The following is a 22,949-nucleotide window of genomic DNA, read 5'->3' on the forward strand; positions in this document are numbered from 1 at the left end:
AGACCTTGTTGTGTAACTAAAAAGAGAAGTCAGAAATGTCACAGAGGCAGAGCAGGAAGACTGTGATGTCTTTATCTCTCTGTGATCTTTATCCACATCTCGACCCTGAAACAGCCACTTCACTGTGAGTCTACAGTCTCCACGTCTCGTCACAGAGCAGCGTAACGTCACCTCATTATTGTCCTGATGTTCAGTCACTGAAGATGGAGATATTGTGAGAGAAAGACACCAAGAGTAACATTAACTTCATCACTGTAATCACAATTATTGTAATGCTTCAGTATATTGTTTTAACCAGACAGTTTGAAAACATTATGATGTAAATACTCACTGGTAACAACAGACAGATAAACAGGAGAGCCTGAACCCTGTTGTCCTCCTGATCTGAACTGTCTGCAGGTGTAAAGCCCAGCATCCTCCTCTGTGACCTTCTTTATAACCAGAGAACATTTCTCTGTAACTCTCAGTCTGTCTGATTTAGCTTTGGCTTGTTCTATAATCTCCCCATGTTCAACCAGCTCTACTGCTGCTGAACCTCTTGAACCACTGAAGTACCAGGCAGTACTGTTACACTCATCCTGATTATGTATCACATTGTCACAAGGAAAAGTGGCTTCACCTCCATCTCTGACATTCAAGAAGGAATATTTCCCATTTGCTGCTGTTGAAAAACACAGACAGAGTTCACTAAAGTCACCACGTTACAAACACAACTCATCACTCTCAGTTAAAGGAACAGTACGTAGTAAAGTACCGTTAGTGATATTAAAGCTGTTTTATTTAAAGTGTGTTCTCTGCATCCTCACCTGTAAAGTGGAGCAGCAGCATCAGGAATGAAGACATCATGATCCTTCTGAATTCAGACATCGTGCTTCTCTCTCGGTCTCTGGCTCTCGACTGTCAGAGTCTCTGACCTGCTGCTTCTTTATTTCTCTTCTGAGAACTGAAGGAGAAGTGTTTCTGTGAGAATGTGGTTAATAACAGCAGCAGAGGGTCTGGAGGTTTTTCCCTCTGATGCTGACCAGATAAGGTACGTGCTTAAAGCAAAACCGCGCAGAGAATGTATCATTTGTTATCAGCAAACAGGCATGCTAATGGTGTTTGAATGCACACACAGTGGTCTGAGACCTGGTGGTTTTTCTTGCACCTCTGAGAACCAAGATGGAGGTTGTGTTGTGGCTGTGGTAGCAGCAGCAGCAGAGCTCTGCAGGTCTAAACCATTGATGTTGACCAGATACAAAACAGAGACATGAGTAATGGAAACAGTAACTATTGACTAAATGAACTCTAATGAAGTATAATTAATTTCATATGATTACTTTTTACTTTTTTTTTACAATTTTCAAATCAGACTTTTTATAAATTGGATGAAAAACCATAATATGACATTTTTCGACATAAGAAATAATAACACTATACCGTATACTTTATAATTTATCGATATACTTTCTCCGACATACTATACTTTTAGTTTTTTCATATGTTTGACATACTGTATAATGATTTTTTTTTCAAAATATTTTCCAATATTGTTTACTATCCCTTTTTTTTGACATACTATTACTTTTTAGAAATATTATCAACACAACATTTTTTGCATATTATTTTATCACTTTACAGCCCGGCTAATAGGCTGCAACAAGGATGGGTGCCAAGACAAGTTTAAGTGTAACAAAAGCACTGATTTATTTCCAATATAACAAAACCAAAGGACTGAACAAACCTAAACAAACGTGGAAGTCATTTATCAGTAATGTGTGTGTGGGTGTGTCAACATGTGCAACAGAAGAGGGAGAGATCACATTATGGGATGGTGTTGGCCTTGGAGGGGGTTGTAACACTTGTTTTATAACATTTCAAATGGCATAAACATTACATTTTGAGTGTGTCAGTTTGTCTTTAGGTGTGGGAGATGATGGAGAAGAAGAAGAGTGAAAACCTCTGCTCTAGATTTATAGAACATTTGTTTAAAAATGATTTAATATTCTGTGAGGGAATAACAGGAGGGAAACACACGATGTGAATCTCCCTGTTGACCTGTTTCTATGAATTACTATGGAATGTATTTCACCGGGCCTTCGTGGTGTTTGATTTACGTTTAGAAAATGTCCGACTCCTCACATCTGTCACCAGCGGGGGAGGAGGTAACTGTTGAATGTTTTATACATAGTTTTATATGTAGTAACAAACACACATTACACTACATAAACTTATCTATAATATGAAGTTTAGGGGATGTTTCTTGTTGTCTATCCGTCTACATTGATCATTTGTTTGTTGAGAAATCTACTACTTTGAATAAAAAACGTTCAAACCTTTTCTGTAGATTTACACGACATCTCAGCATCTTCATCATCTTCATCATCATTTACAGTCTGTTGTTGGAGGAAACACACAAATATGTTATTATGTTCTGTATATTATTTCAATAACTAGCACCAACATTGCTTTTTGAAGTGACACACTTTTAAATGAAAAATTTGTTTTGGTAAAAAGAAAATGTCAGAAATGCCTATTCTAAAAACTTCTATAAAAAACGATTTATTGATGCTATTTTTAATTTTTTAATTTTACATTTGTATCCAATATCAGCCCTGATCATGACTATCACATTTCTATTAATTATCAGAATTTTAACAATTTAACCTCTCCCCACTCTCTTTTTATTTTTTATTTTATCTTTAATTGTATTATTCTGTGTGAATCTGTTCTGTCCTGTTTTTCATTCTTACCCTGTTGCTGATCTTATCTTATCTTATCTTATCTTACTTTAAGAATGTAACTGATGTTTTGAGACTGTCATATTAGGAAAAACCATACAAATAAATACACCTGCTCTCTTGTAAGGCTAATAGGTCACTTTATTTAGTAAAATACAAAACAATCAAATGTGCAGAAGAAAAAGCAATACTCTTTAAAACAGTAATAAAAAAGCCAGAATCAATTGAATAAAACCTTCATTATGCCCACACTGTAAGTATTAAGAATACAGTAAATCTCCAACATGTCTGCCCCTTTCTCACGATCCACCTCTAGAGGGACTCACATGTTTTACTGTCCTCTCACTTTGATGCAATTAAGCCATAAAAAGCAAAAACCTGGTCAATATAAATCTTATTATAACTCTGCTCGCTTTGCCTTTGTAATATGGTTATAACAATTGTGCCATAGTTTAAAATGTTTGTTGACTGTGGCGTAGAGGAGGCTGGGATCAGCGGATGCAGCAGAGGAAGAGGAGGGAGCTCTCACGGTACGTCCACATGGTTCCGTCGCGTGCTTCAACGGAGACGCTTCCCATTCACTTTGAATGGGGTGACGTCAAGCTTTGACAAACTGCATTGTGGTTCCGTCGCTTTGCCTCCATTGCTCACTTCAAAAGTTGAGAAAAGTTCAACTTTTCAAGCGTCGACGGAAGCGCCAGCCAATCAAATCATATGCTAGTACAAGCGCTAGCCAATCAAACTGCGTGCTTGTGTGACCGGGGCGGGAGATTACAGTAATGTGATTGGTTGTTGGTCGCGCACCAGACACGCCCACCGGCAAGCTTCAACGCGACGGAACCGTGCGGACGATACGTCACAGTGCTGTAGGTCAGTGCATCATCTTCATCATCATGAGCCTGCAGGGAAAGAAAAGGGATTAGGTTAGTGTGTGGGAGAGAAAACACAGGGATTGTTGCCTTTACAGACCATTTACATCCACTAAAACTATATAATGCTTAGATTCTAAATCATATCAATAGATTCTTCCTTTATTACAGTTTTTTTCAGTTGCTATCACACTACAATCTCACATAAAGCAAAATGATTTCATCTCACACTCAAAGAGCAAAACCTCAGCTCAAATCTCCAAAACTCTAAACACATTTTCAGCTCTGCACCCTATTTGCAATTCAACTTGACACTTTTTGCAAAACACTCTCTGAGTAAGACACAGAAATCTGAGATATTCACTTGTTTGCCATTTGCAAAACACTGCCCTTCAAAATGATACACACATGAACCAATTAACAAATTCACGTGCCAAATGAACATAAGCACCAAACTGCTTTATTGTCGACTCATCAATCAGGGTGTAAGTACTAGAAAATGGCCTCATGTAAGAACTTTTTTACAACAAACATGGATAAATAGCAGCAACAGGAAGAGGTAGAGGGAGGATGAGAGAGAGAGGGAGGATGAACTGAAGTCAGTTGAAGAGTTATTTGCAGAATAACGGTTGAAGCTTGTTTGACCGTCAGGCTGCAGGTGATGCTTCTTCTGCAGGTTGATGAGGAGCTGAGGCCAGACCCACTGAGGTGGTGAAATGCTGAGTATTTTTCTTTCCTCTGTTTTTTGTAAAGATAGTTTTGTATTTATTTTTCCTGAAAGTGTTCCTTTCCATTTACTGTATTTGACAGAGGCATCATTTTAGTTTACACAACTGTTACTATGTGTTGTGCATGAATGCTGCACCAATTTGTTTTGGAGAAAAACTAAAGTATAACAACAGTATGTGTTTCTGCACATGTTGTTTTAGACTTGAACATTCTTTAAATGCAGAATTCTCTACATAAAGAAAGCCATAAAGAGGAGTGTGCTTGAGATAAAGCACCACAGTGTGTAGTCGGTTGGACAAAGAGTCTTGTACTATGAGTGAAGTGTGTGCCATTTGGTGCAAACGTTTGGTTTTGGTTTATGTAGTTGTGAGTGCAGTGCTTCATTTTGCAGGATACATGAGGTGTTTTGCCCTTTGTGTGTGTGGTTTTGTGAATTGTGTTTAGTGTTTTGACAAAATAATCCCAGCTTTCAAAACATTTGTTTTAGCAATCGAAAAAGACTGTAGCATCACCTTGTGTAATCAATGAGACAGCTTACCCTGGCTTTACTGCTGGTCGTACTGGTGTAGCTGACGGAGGTGTAGGAAGCACCATCTTCAGGATCAGCCTACACATAAAATACATTATGATTATTAATTATTATTGTTGCAGAGAACTAAACATAAAATCTGCAATGTAACATGCAGCGTTAATGTGACCTACTTTTATTCCTAATTAATGTAATTCTAGTTGCTGTACAGGTTTCATCGTATTCAACATCCCTGCATTGTAACTAATGGCAACAGACTAAAGAAAATACTGCCATTATTACACCTTTAACCCTGTGGTCATTTTGAGGCGGTTGTTATTTAAATCACATTTTGATCTTGCTGCCTCAGAAACTCCTACTTTCTGTTTAAAAAAAGTAAGATCAACTTTGATGGTTAAATTCAAAACGAAAAGTGAATAACAAAATGTTTAAACTCACCACGTTGTCATCCGTCTGCGTTTCATTCCCTAAACAGAGTTAAAAATAGAGTTGATTTTAACTTCCATAGTTAAAATCCATGTGCATCAAAAGCTTGTTGTTTGTAAAGTATAATGTGTGAATGTCCTCACCTTGAGTCCTCTTCCGTCTGATGACAGCCACAGTGATTATTGTGAGTGCTGCAACACCCACTATCACAACGATGATCCACCACCACCGACCTGGAAGAGAGAAGTTACAAGAGTTACATATACTCAGAGGTTTCTATCTCTTTGTCTTTAAACTCTGAATCAACAAAATAACACAATGCTGTACAGTTATGAAGAACATTTTAAGCGCTATCATGACAGAATGATGCTAGAAATATTAAAACCTGAGCTTTACAAACATATTTTATGTAATTATTCATTTCAGGATGAATGATTGTAAACAGCTCGTCATATTCTCACCTGAGGACTGAAGAGAAACAGCTGAGGTTCTGTAACCATCAAACACTTTACACGTAAATAACTTTAGACCTTACCTGAGTTTAAGTTGTTTTTAGCTGTTGTTGTTGTTGTTTTTGTTGTTGTTGTTGTTGTTGCTGGTGTTGTGTCCTCACCTAAACAAATAAACACAACTCAACAAACTATTTAGTCTGCAACTTCTGTAAAACAAACACATAATTAAGGTGATTATTCATGTCAGATTGAAGTAACTTAAACAGATCATCATGTTCTCACCTGAGGACTGACGGCTGAAGAGAAACAGAAGTACTCCTTCCGTATAATCATCAGTTACATTACAAGTAAACAACTCAAACCTTGGTGTGTAACTAAAATTAGAAGTCAGAAATGTCACAGAGGCAGAGCAGGAAGACTGTGATGTCTTTATGTCTCTGTGATCTTTAACCAAATCTGGACCCTGAAGCAGCCACTTCACTTTGTGTATACACCCTCCATATGTCGACACAGAGCAGATTAATGTCACCTCATCATTGTCCTGATGTTCAGTCACTGAAGATGGAGATATTGTGAGAGAAAGACAACAAGAGTAACATTAACTTCATCACTGTAATCACAATTATTATAATGCGTCAGTGTATTGTTTTAACCAGACAGTTTGAAAACATTATGATGTAAATACTCACTGGTAACAACAGACAGATCAACATCAAAGTCTGGACCTTGTTGTTGTCCTGATCTGAACTGTCTGCAGATGTAAAGACCACCATCCTCCTCTGTGACCTTCTTTATAACCAGAGAACATTTCTCTGTAACTCTCAGTCTGTCTGATTTAGCTTTGGCTTCTTCTTTAATCTCCCCATGTTCAACCAGCTCTACTGCTGCTGAATCTCTTGAACCACTGAAGAGCCAGGTAGTACTGTTACACTCATCCTGATCATGTATCACATTGTCACAAAGCAAAGTGACTTCACCTCCATCTCTGACAGTGAAGGAGAGATATTTCCCATTTGCTGCTGTTGAAAAACACAGACAGAGTTCACTAAAGTCACCACGTTACAAACACAACTCATCATTCTCAGTTAAAGGAACAGTACGTAGTAAAGTACCGTTAGTGATATTAAAGCTGTTTTATTTAAAGTGTGTTCTCTGCATCCTCACCTGGAAAGTGGAGCAGCAGCATCAGGAAGGAAGACATTATGATCCTTCTGAATTCAGACATCGTGCTTCTCTCTCGGTCTCTGGCTCTCGACTGTCAGAGTCTCTGACCTGCTGCTTCTTTATTTCTCTTCTGAGAACTGAAGAAGTGTTTCTGTGAGTTCATGTCTTAAACACTCCACCATCATTCCTGTCCCCAAAAAGACAATCATCACCTGCCCCAACGACTACCGCCCAGTAGCACTCACCTCCATCATAATGAAGTGCTTTGAGCGGTTAGTCAAATTATTCATCACCTCCTCCCTCCCTGAATCTCTGGACCCCCTGCAGTTTGCCTACAGAGCAAACAGGTCCACAGACGACGCCATAGCCCTCACCCTCCACACTGCCCTCTCACACCTGGACCCGAAGAAGAGGAACACATATGTGAGAATGCTGTTCATTGACTACAGTTCAGCATTCAACACCATTGTGCCCTCCAAGCTGGCCATCAAGCTCAGAGACCTCGGACTCAACAGCGCCCTCTGCGACTGGATCCTGAACTTCCTGACGGGCAGACCCCAGGCAGTGCGGGTGGGAAATATCACATCCTCCACCTTGATTCTCACCACCGGTGCCCCTCAAGGCTGCGTGCTCAGCCCTCTCCTCTACTCCCTGTTCACCCACGACTGCGTGGCCACACACAGCTCCAACACCATCGTGAAGTTTGCTGATGACACGACCGTCATCGGCCAGATCACAGACGATGACGAGACGGCGTACAGAGAGGAGGTCGAAAACCTGACATCTTGGTGCCAGGAGAACAACCTCCATCTCAACATCAGCAAAACAAAGGAGCTGATTGTGGACTACAGGAAGCAGCAGGGAGAGGGACACGCCCCCATCGCCATCAATGGGACTACGGTGGAGAGAGTCAAAAGCTTCAGGTTCCTTGGGGTCCACATCACTGAGGACCTGACATGGTCTCTTCACACCACCACCATCACCAAGAAAGCTCGACAGCGGCTCTTCTTCCTCCGCAGGTTGAGGAGGTTCAAAATGGATTCCAGGATACTCTGCAACTTCTACAGGTGCACGATAGAGAGTATCCTCACTGGCAGCATGACGGCCTGGTACGGCAGCTGCACCGACCTCGATCGTAAGGCTTTACAGAGGGTGGTGAAAACTGCACAGCACATCACCAGGACGGAGCTGCCATCCATGGAGGACCTTTACTCCCAGCGGCTCAGGAAGAAATCACTACGGATTATCAAAGACCCCCATCACCCCAGCCACAAACTGTTCTTTCTGTTGCCGTCTGGCAGACGTTACCGCAGCATCCTGGCAAGGACAAGAAGATTCGGAGACAGTTTCTTCCCGCGGGCAGTGAGACTGTTAAAAAATTGAACTGTTGAAACAACTTCAAACATTCAACTGCTACTCAGTAGTATGTATCTAATACCTAATATATATATATATCATTCCAATAACTTGTATATAGACTCATACTGCACTATTCCACATCATAACTTTATTTCATTTTTATAACTATTATTATTTTTGTATTGCTCTTGCTCTTATTGTTATTATGTTATGTTATTATGTTGCATTGTTGGAGAAGCCTGTGACATAAGATTTTCAACTGCATAATTACTCTGTAGCTATGTCAGATTGACAATAAAGAACCTTGAACCTTGAACCTTGAGAATGTGGTTAATAACAGCAGCAGAGCTCTGGAGGTGTTACCCTCTGATGCTGACCAGATAAGGTACGTGCTTAAAGCAAAACCGCGCAGAGAATGTATCATTTGTTATCAGCAAACAGACTTGCTAATGGTGTTTGAATGCACACACAGTGGTCTGAGACCTGGTGGTTTTTGTTGCATCTCTGAGAACCAAGATGGAGGTGTTGTTGTGGCTGTGGTAGCAGCAGAGCTCTGCAGGTCTAAACCACTGATGTTGACCAGATACAAAACAGAGACATGAGTAATGGAAACAGTAACTATTGACTAAATGAACTCTAATGAAGTATAATTAATTTCATATGATTACTTTTTACTTTTTTTTTACAATTTTCAAATCAGACTTTTTTGAAATTGGATGAAAAACCATAATATGACATTTTTCGACATAAGAAATAATAACACTATACCGTATACTTTATAATTTATCGATATACTTTCTCCGACATACTATACTTTTACTTTTTTCATATGTTTGACATACTGTATAATGATTTTTTTTTCAAAATATTTTCCAATATTGTTTACTATCCCTTTTTTTTTTTACATACTATTACTTTTTAGAAATATTATCAACACACATTTTTTTGCATATTATTTTATCACTTTACAGCCCGGCTAATAGGCTGCAACAAGGATGGGTGACAAGACAAGTTTAAGTGTAACAAAAGGACTGATTTATTTCCAATATAACAAAACCAAAGGACTGAACAAACCTAAACAAACGTGGAAGTCATTTATCAGTAAGGTGTGTGTGTGGGTGTGTCAACATATGCAACAGAAGAGTGAGAGATCACATTATGGGATGGTGTTGGCCTTGGAGGGGGTTGTAACACTTGTTTCATAACATTTCAAATGGCATAAACATTACATTTTGAGTATGTCAGTTTGTCTTTAGGTGTGGGAGATGAAGGAGAAGAGTGAAAACCTCTGCTCTAGATTTATAGAACATTTGTTTAAAAATGATTTAATATTCTGTGAGGGAATAACAGGAGGGAAACACAAGGTGTGAATCTCCCTGTTGACCTGTTTCTATGAATTATTAAGGAATGTATTTCACCGGGCCTTCGTGGTGTTTGATTTACGTTTAGAAAATGTCCGACTCCTCACATCTGTCACCAGCGGGGGAGGAGGTAACTGTTGAATGTTTTATACATAGTTTTATATGTAGTAACAAACACACATTACACTACATAACCTTATCTATAATATGAAGTTTAGGGGATGTTTGTTGTTGTTTACCCGTCTACATTGATCATTTGTTTGTTGAGAAATCTACTACTAATGTTCAAACCTCAAACCTTTTCTGTAGATTGCCACGGCATCTCAGCATCTTCATCATCTTCATCTTCATTACAGCCTGTTGTTGGAGGAAACACACAAATATGTTATTATTTTCTGTATGTTATTTCAATAACTAGCACCAACATTGCTTTTTGAAGTGACACACTTTTAAATGAAAAAACAGTTTTTGTTAAAAGAAAAGGTCAAAAATGCCTATTCCAAAAACTTCTATAAAAAAAACGATTTATTGATGCTATTATTAATTTTACATTTTTATCCAACATCAGTCCTGATCATGACTATCAAATGTGTATTAATTATCAGAATTTTAACAATTTAACCTCTCCCCTCTCCCCCCTCTTTTTATCTTTGATTTTATCTTTAATTTTATGAATCTGTGTGAATCTGTTCTGTCCTGTTTTTCATTCTTAACCTGTTGCTGTTAAACTACTGAATTTCCCCACGGGGATTAATAAAGGTCCATCTTATCTTATCTTATCTTATCTTATCTTATCTTATCTTACTCTAAGAACTTATCTGATGTTTTGAGAATGTCATATTAGGAAAACCCATACAAGGAAATACACCTGCACTCTTGAAAGGCTAATAGGTGACTTTATTTAGTAAAATACAAAACAATCAAATGTGCAGAAGAAAAAGCAATACTCTTTAAAACAGTAATAAAAAAGCCAGAATCAATTTAATAAAACCTTCATTATGCCCACACTGTAAGTATTAAGAATACAGTAAATCTCCAACATGTCTGCCCCTTTCTCACGATCCACCTCTAGAGGGACTCACATGTTTTGCTGTTTTCTCACTTAGATGCTATTGAGCCATAAAAAGCAAAAACCTGGTCAATATAAATCTTATTATAACTCTGCTCGCTTTGCCTTTGTAATATGGTTATAACAATTGTGCCATAGTTTAAAATACAGCATTAAACTGTATTATTTTGTTGGTTTGTTGACGGTGGCGTAGAGGAGGCTGGGATCAGCGGACGCAGCAGAGGAAGAGGAGGGAGCTCTCACAGTGCTGTAGGTCACTGCTTCATCTTCATCACCATCATCATCATCTTCATCATCATGAGCCTGCAGGCAAAGAAAAGGGATTATACAGGAAGTTCAGGTGTATATCAGTATGTAGTGTCTCTACTTTAAAGAGTCCTCTCCTGCTGATGTTCAGGTGTATATCAGTATGTAGTGTCTCTACTTTAAAGAGTCCTCTCCTGCTGATGTTCAGATGTATATTAGTATGTAGTGTCTCTACTTTAAAGAGTCCTCTCCTGCTGATGTTCAGGTGTATATCAGTATGTAGTGTCTCTACTTTAAAGAGTCCTCTCCTGCTGATGTTCAGGTGTATATCAGTATTTAGTGTCTCTACTTTAAAGAGTCCTCTCCTGCCGATGTCCAGGTGTATATCAGTATGTAGTGCAGCACCTCTTTTCACCCTCTGTCTGAAACCAGAGCCCAGTCTGCTCTGATTGGTTAGCTGGCCGGCTCTGTTGTGATTGGTCAACCGCTTAGAGATGTCCCGCCCCTTACGATTACGAGCCTATAACGATCAATGTGTTGGAGTGCTAGCCAATAGGAGTTTGGGTGTTACATAGTGATGTCTCTATGTTCCAGAAGTGAACAAAGGAGTCCAATGGAGGCGTTTCAGGCACAAATATTAATCTATACATTAAAATGCCTTTACAGACCATTTACATGCACTACAACTATATAATGCTTAGATTCTAAATCATAACAATAGATTCTTCCTTTATTAACATCATCAGTATAACCAACATAAATCTTACCCTGACTTTCCTGCTGCTCTTCCTGGTGTAGCTGATAGAGGCGTAGGAAGCACCATCTTCAGGATCAGCCTACACAAATAAAATGTATTAATATTATTAATTATTATTGTTGCAGTGAAATAAACATAAAATCTGCTCCATAACATGCAGCGTTAATGTGACCTACTTTAACTCCTATTTCATGTAACTTGCTGTATAGGTTTCATCGTATTCAACATCCATGCATTGTAATCAATGGCAACAGTCCTAATAAAGTACTGCCATTATTAGACCTTTAACCCTGTGGTCATTTTGAGACTGTTGTGTGTGTTGAAAAAAACAAACAAAATGTTTGAACTCACCACGTTGTCATCCGTCTGCGTATCAGTCCCTAAAAAGAATAACAAATAAATGAGACTTGGGTTAAAATCCAAGTTCATCAAAAGCTTGTTGTTTGTAAAGTATAATGTGTGAATGTCCTCACCTTGAGTCCTCTTCCGTCTGATGACAGCCACAGTGATTATTGTGAGAGCCGCAACATCCACTATCACAACGATGATACACCACCACCAACCTGGAAGAGAGAAGTTACAAAAGTTACATATACTCAGAGGTTTCTATCTCTTTGTTTTTAAACTCTGAATCAACAACATGTATTTTCACCTGAGGACTGAAGAGAAACAGCTGTGGTTCTGTCCTGTAACCATCAAACACTTTACAAGTAAATAACTTAATCCTTACCTGCTTTTAAGTTGGGGTTAGCTGTTGTTATTGTTGTTGCTGGTTTTGTGTCCTCACCTAAACAAATAAACACAACTCGACAAACTATTTAGTCTGCAACTTCTGTAAAACAAACACATATTTAAGGTGATTATTCATGTCAGATGAAGTAACTTAAACAGCTGATCATGTTCTCACCTGAGGACTGAGGGCTGAAGAGAAACACCTGTACTTCTTCCGTGTACTTATCAGTTACATTACAAGTAAACAACTCAAACCTTGATGTGTTACTAAAATGAGAAGTCAGAAATGTCACAGAGGCAGAGCAGGAAGACTGTGATGTCTTTATGTCTCTGTGATCTTTAACCACATCTCGACCCTGAAACAGCCACTTCACTGGGTGTATACAGTTTCCATATGTCTTCAAAAAGCAGCGTAACGTCACCTCATCATTGTCCTGATGTTCAGTCACTGAAGATGGAGATATTGTGGGAGAAAGACAACAAGAGTAACATTAACTTCATCACTGTAATCATTATTATTATAATGCGTCATTATATTGTTTTAACCAGACAGTTTGAAAACATTATGATGTAAATACTCACTGTTAACAACAGACAGATCAACATCAGAGTCTGGACCTTGTTGTTCTCCTGATCTGAACTGTCTGCAGGTGTAAAGCCCAGCATCCTCCTCTGTGACCTTCTTTATAACCAGAGAACATTTCTCTGTAACTCTCAGTCTGTCTGATTTAGCTTTGGCTTCTTCTTTAATCTCCCCATGTTCAACCAGCTCTACTGCTGCAGAACCTCTTGAATCACTGAAGAGCCAGGTAGTACTGTTACATTCATCCTGATCATGTATCACATTGTCACAAGGCAAAGTGACTTCACCTCCAGCTCTGACAGTGAAGGAGGAAGGTTTCCCATTTGCTGCTGTTGAAAAACACAGACAGAGTTCACTAAAGTCACCACGTTACAAACACAACTCATCATTCTCAGTTAAAGGAACAGTACGTAGTAAAGTACCGTTAGTGATATTAAAGCTGTTTTATTTAAAGTGTGTTCTCTGCATCCTCACCTGGAAAGTGGAGCAGCAGCATCAGGAATGAAGACATCATGATCCTTCTGAATTTAGACATCGTGCTTCTCTCTCGGTCTCTGGCTCTAGACTGTCAGAGTCTCTGACCTGCTGCTTCTTTATTTCTCTTCTGAGAACTGAAGGAGAAGTGTTTCTGTGAGGATGTGGTTAACAGCAGCAGAGCTCTGGAGGTGTTACCCTCTGATGCTGACCAGATAAGGTACGTGCTTAAAGCAAAACCGCGCAGAGAATGTATATTTTTTTATCAGCAAACAGACATGCTAATGGTGTTTGAATGCACACACAGTGGTCTGAGACCTGGTGGTTTTTCTTGCACCTCTGAGAACCAAGATGGAGGTGTTGTTGTGGCTGTGGTAGCAGCAGCAGCAGAGCTCTGCAGGTCTAAACCACTGATGTTGACCAGATACAAAACAGAGACATGAGTAATGGAAACAGTAACTATTGACTAAATGAACTCTAATGAAGTATAATTAATTTCATATGATTACTTTTTACTTTTTTTGTACAATTTTCAAATCAGACTTTTTTTAAATTGGATGAAAAACCATAATATGACATTTTTCGACATACGAAATAATAACACTATACCGTATACTTTATAATTTATCGATATACTTTCTCCGACATATTATACTTTTACTTTTTTCAAATGTTTGACATACTGTATAATGATTTTTTTTTCAAAATATTTTCCAATATTGTTTACTATCCCTTTTTTTGACATACTATTACTTTTTAGAAATATTATCAACACAACATTTTTTGCATATTATTTTATCACTTTACAGCCCGGCTAATAGGCTGCAACAAGGATGGGTGACAAGACAAGTTTAAGTGTAACAAAAGGACTGATTTATTTACAATATAACAAAACCAAAGGACTGAACAAACCTAAACAAACGTGGAAGTCATTTATCAGTAATGTGTGTGTGGGTGTGTCAACATATGCAACAGAAGAGTGAGAGATCACATTATGGGATGTTGTTGGCCTTGGAGGGGGTTGTAACACTTGTTTTATAACATTTAAAATGGCATAAACATTACATTTTGAGTATGTCAGTTTGTCTTTAGGTGTGGGAGATGATGGAGAAGGAGAAGAGTGAAAACCTCTGCTCTAGATTTATAGAACATTTGTTTAAAAATGATTTAATATTCTGTGAGGGAATAACAGGAGGGAAACACACGGTGTGAATCTCCCTGTTGACCTGTTTCTATGAATTACTAAGGAATTTATTTCACCGGGCCTTCGTGGTGTTTGATTTACGTTTAGAAAATGTCCGACTCCTCAAATCTGTCACCAGCGCAGGGAGGAGGTAACTGTTGAATGTTTTATACATAGTTTTATATGTAGTAACAAACACACATAACACTACATAACCTTATCTATAATATGAAGTTTAAGGGATGTTTCTTGTTGTTTATCCATCTACATTGATCATTTGTTTGTTGAGAAATCTACTACTAATGTTCAAACCTCAAACCTTTTCTGTAGATATACACGGCATCTCAGCATCTTCATCATCTCCATCTTAATTTAGTGGGAATGCTGATACAGCATTCCAACTATATGTTATGCTACGGACGAAAAGTTTATTATTCCGTCCAATTATTTTGTCCGTCTTCTCCTCCCACATTCAACATCGCAGAAACTCCGTTCAAACATCAAAACGTTCAGCTCGTTCGGGAATCGACTGCTATTACTTTTATCATTCATAACTTTCATAATTCCAGAGATACATCCCATAATACATCACATTTTTAACATTTGAACTTTAACATTGCGCAGCTCGTTAAGTTAGAGTGCGTGATGTCACAGCTAGAGGGTAGGAAATCTTGAAATCTCCCTTCATATTTTTTTTTAAAACTGCCATAATTCCCAAACCCTACATTCCTGAGACATAATTTTTCATGAGAAACGTAGGAAAACATCTCGTAGCTTGAAAAATGACAAATAATTAAGCAAAAAATAATTAAACAAAATGCCTCTTGAGCAGAGTTGGGTGTAATGCGTTACTTTTATAATTCAGTAATCACACTACAGTTACTAACATTGCCCCGACACGCGTTACTTCGTTACTTTTATAAAATCAGTCATAATCACACTGACAGACAAGAGGGGTTTCCGCCGCAGGTTTATATGTACGTAATTTGCGCGACTTGCGCGTCCACATCTCCACGTGCAGTGCTGCATAAACATGGCTGAGTCAGCGATAACTTTCGAGGGGTGGAGGTATGCCCATTATTTTGAGTTTGTCCGAAGAATAGGCAGGAATGTGACGGTGAGGTGCAAACGGTGTCCAGGCCAGAAGCTGTTATCCACTGCTGTAAACACCACGTCAAACCTCAACAAACACCTGCAAAGAACACATGCTAAGGTGAAGCTAATAGCTAAGGACCCCCGAACCCAGAGTGAGGATGTTGTGAGTGCGCCGCCGCCGACTCCGAAGCAGCAAAAATTACCGGTAACCAAAGCAGAGATGGACAGGCTTGTAGCATCCTTCATAGTAGAGAAAATGTTGCCCATTTGCACAGTGGAATCACCATCGCATCGTTCAGAGATATGCTGCGCAAAATACAGATAGCAGGAGACAGAGGACAGCCATAGTCAGAGCTATCTGGATCAGTCTTATGCGACAATGGAAACTGAACTAAAGAGAACATTTCAAACTTTAGCAGTCTGCGTGATCTGCTTGTAGGGAGGGGCGGGCCGGCCCTGCGAGTAAAGTAACGAGTAAAGTAACGAGTAAAGTAACGAGTAAAGTAACAAGTTACTTTATGTAGAGAGCAACGAAGTAGTGTAATATATTACTTTTTTTTTTAAAGTAATATGTATTATGTAATATATTACTTTTTTGTAGTAATGACCCCATCTCTGCTCTTGAGGGCATGAAGTGACAAAAACGTTCACCATGTCTCCATTAAAGCCCATTGTAATTTCCGGCTGATATTTCCTCACAGCAGCAGCCGCACACCTTTAGTTAAACTGCCAAAAAGGCCACATTATTAACCCGAAAGTACACAAAAATTACACTTCAGATACTCAACTTCCTTGACATGCTTCACGTTTTGAAATTTCACAGATATCTGTTATCGTTCTTCCACAAAACGTTCACATGTAAGAGGTTTATCTCTCATTCAGAACAATGCAAACCTTTGATCTCTACAGAGCTTGTTAGCTCAACTATAAACACCTGTGTAATGGAACATGATGATGTCATCACTCCAACTGACAGCAGTCAGTTCTAACTGTTCATTCACATGTAAGAGGTTCATCTCTCATTCAGAACAATGCAAACCTTTGATCTCTACAGAGCTCGTTAGCTCAACTATAAACACCTGTGTAATGGAACACGGTGATGTCATCACTCCAACTGTCAGTCAGTTCTAACTGTTCATTTCATACTCACACTCTCTCTCACAAACTCTCTCTCTCTCTGCCACACACAGAGTCTCTCTCTCTCTCTCTCTCACACACACACACACACACACACACACACAAACACACACACACACACACACACACACACACACACACAATGTGTCGGCCCAAAACTTCACAGGTTTGGTAACGATGCAGCCATCAACGCATCTAAGCGTATTATGGGGTGTCATCCAATGCCGTTGCCATGGCGACAGACCACTCGCCATGAAACACGATGTCGCTGTAAGTCCAATGGACACGGTCCAATCGTCCACCAATCTTCACTTGTATATCACCGGTCCATGCCTCAACAGCTCTACGCCAAATTTGAAATCTCACCATATGCCGTTTCCATGGAAACACATCCTCGCCATAAAACACGATGTCCCTTTAACTCCTATGAGAATGTTCAAAAAGTGCTCAAAATTCACATGTGTGCTAACAGTCCAGCCGTGAAGACATCTACGAGACAGTTTTGAGATTTCTTCAAATGCCGTTGACATGGCAACACAATGCTCGCCATGAAACACGGTTTTCTCATAACTTCAGTGAAAATGCTTGAAACGGCCCAAAACTTCACAGGTTTGGTAACGATGCAGCCATTAGCGCATCTAAGCGTATTATGGGGTGTCATCAAATGCCGTTGCCATGGCGACAGACCACTCGCCATGAAGCACAATGTCGCTTTAAGTCCAATGGAAACGGTCCGATCGTCCCCCAAACTTCGCTTGTATATCACCGGTCCAGCCCTCAACAGCTCTACGTCAATTATGAGGTTTCTTCAAATGCCGTTGACATGGCAACACAATGCTCGCCATGAAACACGGTTTTCTCATAACTTCAGTGAAAATGTTCCAAACGGCCCAAAACTTCACAGGTTTGGTAACGATGCAGCCATCAACGCATCTAAGCGTATTATGGGGTGTCATCAAATGCCGTTGCCATGGCGACAGATCACTAACCATCAAGTTAGTTCAAAAGTTTGCAGTTCAAATATTCTGCTGGTTTTCCAAGCCTTTTTACTTTCTTTTCTTCACTCATCACACATTGAAGCCCCCAGTGTTCATGTATCATTTCAATCTAAATTCTTCACTTTCTTCTTACACATTACATTTCAGCATAGCAGTTTAGCGTCAGCTTTTCAGCATAAAGCATTCCCACTAGCAATTTCTTCAGGAATTGCATTCTCAAGTTAATTATTATTGTTGCAGTGAAATAAACATAAAATCTGCAATGTAACATGCAGTGTTAAAGTGACCTACTTTTATTCCTAATTCATTTAATTGTAGTTTGTTTTTTAAATCATATTGTGATCTTGCTGCCTCAGAAACTCCTACTTTCTGTTTAAAAAAAGTGAGATCACCTTTGATGGTTAAATTCAAAATGAAAAGTGAATAACAAAATGTTTAAACTCACCACGTTGTCATCTGTCTGCGTTTCATTCCCTAAACAGAATTTAAAAGAGAGTTGATTTTAACTTCCACAGTTAAAATCCAGGTTCATCAAAAGCTTCTTGTTCATAAAGTATAATGTGTGAATGTCCTCACCTTGAGTCCTCTTCCGTCTGATGACAGCCACAGTGATTATTGTGAGTGCTGCAACACCCACTATCACAACGATGATCCACCACCACCAACCTGGAAGAGAGAAGTTAGAAGAGTTACATATACTCAGAGGTTTTTATCTCCTTATCTTTAACATCTGGATAAACAACATGTCTTCTGGCTATTTCACATCAGTATAAAGTAACTTAAACAGCTCAACATGTTCTCACCTGAGGACTGAGGGCTGAAAGGAAACTGATGTTCTTCTCCTGTGTACTCATCTCTTACTACACAAGTAAACAACTCAAACCTTGGTGTGTTACTAAAATGAAAAGTCAGAAATGTCACAGAGGCAGAGCAGAAAGACTGTGATGTCTTTATCTTTCTGTGATCTTTAACCACATCTCGACCCTGAAGCAGCCACTTCACTGGGTGTTTACACTGTCCATGTGTCTTCACAGAGCAGTTTAACGTCACCTCATCATTGTCATGATGTTCAGTCACTGAAGATGGAGATATTGTTGGAGAAAGACAACAAGAGTAACATTAACTTCATCACTGTAATCATTATTATTGTAATGTTTCAATGTTACAGTTTGAATACATTATGATGTAAATACTCACTGGTAACAACAGACAGATCAAACACAGTGACTGGACCTTCTTGTTGTCCTGAGCTTAACTGTCTGCAGTTGTATTGACCAGCATCCTCCTCTGTGACCTTCTTTATAAACAGAGAACATTTCTCTGTAACTCTCAGTCTGTCTGATTTAGCTTTGTCTTCTTTACCAATCTGCCCACGATGAACCAGCTCTACTGCTGTTGAGCTACTTGAATCAATGAAGTGCCAGCTAGTACTCTCACATTTATCCTGATCATGTATCACATTGTCACAAGGCAAAGTGACTTCATCTCCTGGTCTGACCGTGAAGGAGGAATATTTCAACTTTGCTGCTGTTGAAAAACACAAACAGAGTTCACTAAACTCACCACGTTACAAACACAACTCATCATTCTCAGTTAAAGGAACAGTACGTAGTAAAGTACCATTAGTGATATTAAAGCTGTTTTATTTAAAGTGTGTTTTCTGCATCCTCACCTGTAAAGTGGAGCAGCAGCATCAGGAATGAAGACATTATGATCCTTCTGAATTCAGACATCGTGCTTCTCTCTCGGTCTCTGGCTCTTGACTGTCACAGTCTCTCACCTGCTGCTTCTTTATTTCCCTTCTGAGAACTGAAGAAGTGTTTCTGTGAGGATGTGGTTAACCACAGGTTGACCTGTGGTTTTACCCTCTGATGCTGAACAGATACGTGCTTAAAGCAAAACCGTGCAGAGAATGTACATATAGCATTATATATTACTATTTTGAATTATTCATTTCCATAAATACTTGCAGTATTGTTTTTTTTACTTCATTTTTTATCAGAAAACAGACTTGCTAATGGTGTTTGAATGCACACACAGTGTTCTGAGACCTGGTGGTTTTTCTCATGAATTGCACCTCTGAGAACCAAGATGGAGGTTTTGTTGAGGCTGTGGTAGCAGCAGCAGCAGAGCCCTGCAGGTCTAAACCACTGATGTTGACCAGATAAAAACAGAGACATGAGTAATGGCAACAGTAACTATTGTCTAAATGAACTCTAATGCAGTATAATTAATGACTTTTTAAAACATGTACCCGCATGTTGTTCTGAAATTCTTAATAAAACTAACAAGTTGTATCTGAGTTATTGTCCTGCTCTGCACACTGCACTTATTAATCTTTGGTCCCTTTGAAAAGACACAAACGTCTCTAGTGAGGCATAACGGTTAAAGTCTTTTAATACACAACTTTCTGAAGACGCAAAATGAATCTGTGCCCTGACGGCTGAAACTGAAGCGGTGCCGATGTGTCAGAGCATAGAGATGTTCTTGTGTCTCTGCTGAAGAATTGTCATGGTTGTAAATATGCACAGTTTGAAGTCAGCAGCAGCAGCAGCAGTGTGTGTGTGTGTGTGTGTGTGTGTGTGTGTGTGTGTGTGTGTGTGTGTGTGTGTGTGTGTGTGTGTGTGTGTGCGCGTGTGTGTGTATCTTGTTTAATCTGTGTGAATCTGTTCTGTCCTGTTTTTCATTCTTAACCTGTTGCTGATAAACTACTGAATTTCCCCACAGGGATTAATAAAGGTCCATCTTATCTCATTTTATCTTATCTTATCTTACTTTATGAACTTACCTGATGTTTTGAGAATGTCATATTAGGAAAACCCATACAAGGAAATACACCTGCACTCTTGAAAGATTAATAGGTCACTTTATTTAGTAAAATACAAAACAATCAAATGTGCAGAAGAAAAAGCAATACTCTTTAAAACAGTAATAAAAAAGCCAGAATCCACTTTACAAAACCTTCAATATGCCCACACTGTAAGTACTAAGAATACAGTAAATCTCCAACATGTCTGCACCTTTTTTTACAATCCACCTCTAGAGGGACTCACATGTTTTGCTGTACTCTCACTTTGATGCAATTGAGCCATAAAAAGCAAAGACCTGGTCAATATAAATCTTATTATAACTCTGCTCGCTTTGCCTTTGTAATATGGTTATAACAATTGTGCCATAGTTTAAAATACAGCATTAAACTGTATTATTTTGTTGGTTTGTTGACGGTGGCGTAGAGGAGGCTGGGATCAGCGGAGGCAGCATAGGAAGAGGAGGGAACTCTCACAGTGCTGTAGGTCACTGCTTCATCTTCATCATCATCATCATCTTCATCATCATGAGCCTGCAGGCAAAGAAAAGGGATTATACAGGAAGTTCAGATGTATATCAGTATGTAGTGTCTCTACTTTAAAGAGTCCTCTCCTGCTGATGTTCAGGTGTATATCAGTATGTAGTGTCTCTACTTTAAAGAGTCCTCTCCTGCTGATGTTCAGGTGTATATCAGTATGTAGTGTCTCTACTTTAAAGAGTCCTCTCCTGCTGATGTTCAGGTGTATATCAGTGTGTAGTGCAGCACCTCTTTTCACCCTCTTTCTGAAACCAGAGCCCGGTCTGCTCTGATTGGTTAGCTGGCCGGCTCTGTTGTGATTGGTCAACTGCTTCGAGATGTCCCGCCCCTTAGCCTATAACGATCAATGTGTTGGAGCCAATAGGAGTTTGGGTGTTACATAGTGATGTCACTTTGTTCCAGAAGTAAACAAAGGAGTCCAATGGAGGCGTTTCAGGCACAAAGGTTAATGTATACATTAAAATGCCTTTACAGACCATTTACATGCACTAAAACTATATAATGCTTAGATATAAATCATATCAATAGTTTCTTCCTTTATTAACATCATCAGTATAACCAACATAAATCTTACCCTGGCTTTCCTGCTGCTCTTCCTGGGGTAGCTGATGGAGGCGTAGGAAACACCATCTTCAGGATCAGCCTACACAAATAAAATGTATTAATATTAGGGCTGTCAGTCGATTAAAATATTTAATCGCGATTAATCGCATGATTGTCCATAGTTAATCGCGATTAATCGCAAATTAATCGCACATTTTTTATCTGTTCTAAATGTACCTTAGAGGGATATCTTTCAAGTTTTTAATACTCTTATCAACATATGAGTGGACAAATATGCTTTATATGTTTGTTTATTATCATTTGAACAATGACAAATATTCTCATGAATATTAAACACAACAACCTCTGAACATTACAAATATTCGCCTCAATTCAACCTGGAACCTCTCTCATACAATAATACTGTGTGTGTGTGTGTGTGTGTGTGTGTGTGTGTGTGTGTGTGTGTGTGTGTGTGTGTGTGTGTGTGGGTGTGTGTGTGTGTGTGTGTGTGTGTGTGTGTGTGTGTGTGTGTGTGTGTGTGTGTGTGGAGACACTGTGATGGATCGTTGAGCTATGTGCAGCTCAAGGCATATATGCTCGAATGGGAGCTGCCTGGACGCTGCAATAATGTTGCGCGTACTATCCGTGCTGAGTGTGCTGACTTTTCGTACAATGTCACACTGTCTGGCTACCTGCATAAAGTCAAGTGCTCGGCGCAGTTGTCGGCGAAATGTCATTGAAACAGCTCCTTATATCCGTTAGCGCAGCTAGCTAGCACCAGATGCTAACAACAACAACACGTAAGGTGTGCCTCGCTCGCGCGAGTCGCGCCACACATACACACTCCCTCCCGGTCCTCCCGATGGCCAGTCCGGGCCTGCCAGTGAGCGTGGAAGTGTGGTCTGCCACAAGCGGGCGGCAGGAGCGGGGCTGTCAGCATCAGCTTGTCGATGGTATTTTACACTCGATGCGCTCTGAAACTACGGCGGCCGAGGACAAAAAATACACATGCGTTAATCGCGTTAAAATAATTAGTGGCGTTAATTTTTTTTTGCGTTAACGCGTTATTAACGCGTTAACTTGACAGCCCTAATTAATATTATTAATTATTATTAAGATCAACTTTGATGGTTAAATTCAAAATGAAAAGTGAATAACAAAATGTTTAAACTCA

The 22,949-nt window shown here is 39.2% G+C and overlaps 1 protein-coding gene across 1 annotated transcript; it reads right to left on the minus strand.

Moving 5' to 3' along the window:
- Window positions 1–842: 842 nt before the first annotated feature.
- LOC117475186 lies at window positions 843–19,616 on the minus strand. The gene is made up of 8 exons (XM_034121343.1): window positions 19,556–19,616; window positions 19,081–19,410; window positions 18,687–18,959; window positions 18,460–18,549; window positions 18,329–18,357; window positions 4,857–4,925; window positions 3,501–3,619; window positions 843–960 (listed from the first exon to the last, which is right to left on the minus strand). Exons 1-8 carry the CDS (start codon window positions 19,614–19,616, stop codon window positions 843–845), a joined length of 1,089 nt encoding a protein of 362 aa, XP_033977234.1.
- Window positions 19,617–22,949: the final 3,333 nt, after the last annotated feature.

Source organism: Trematomus bernacchii, unplaced genomic scaffold (assembly GCF_902827165.1).
Source record: "Trematomus bernacchii unplaced genomic scaffold, fTreBer1.1, whole genome shotgun sequence".
NCBI classification, from domain to species: Eukaryota; Metazoa; Chordata; class Actinopteri; order Perciformes; family Nototheniidae; genus Trematomus; species Trematomus bernacchii.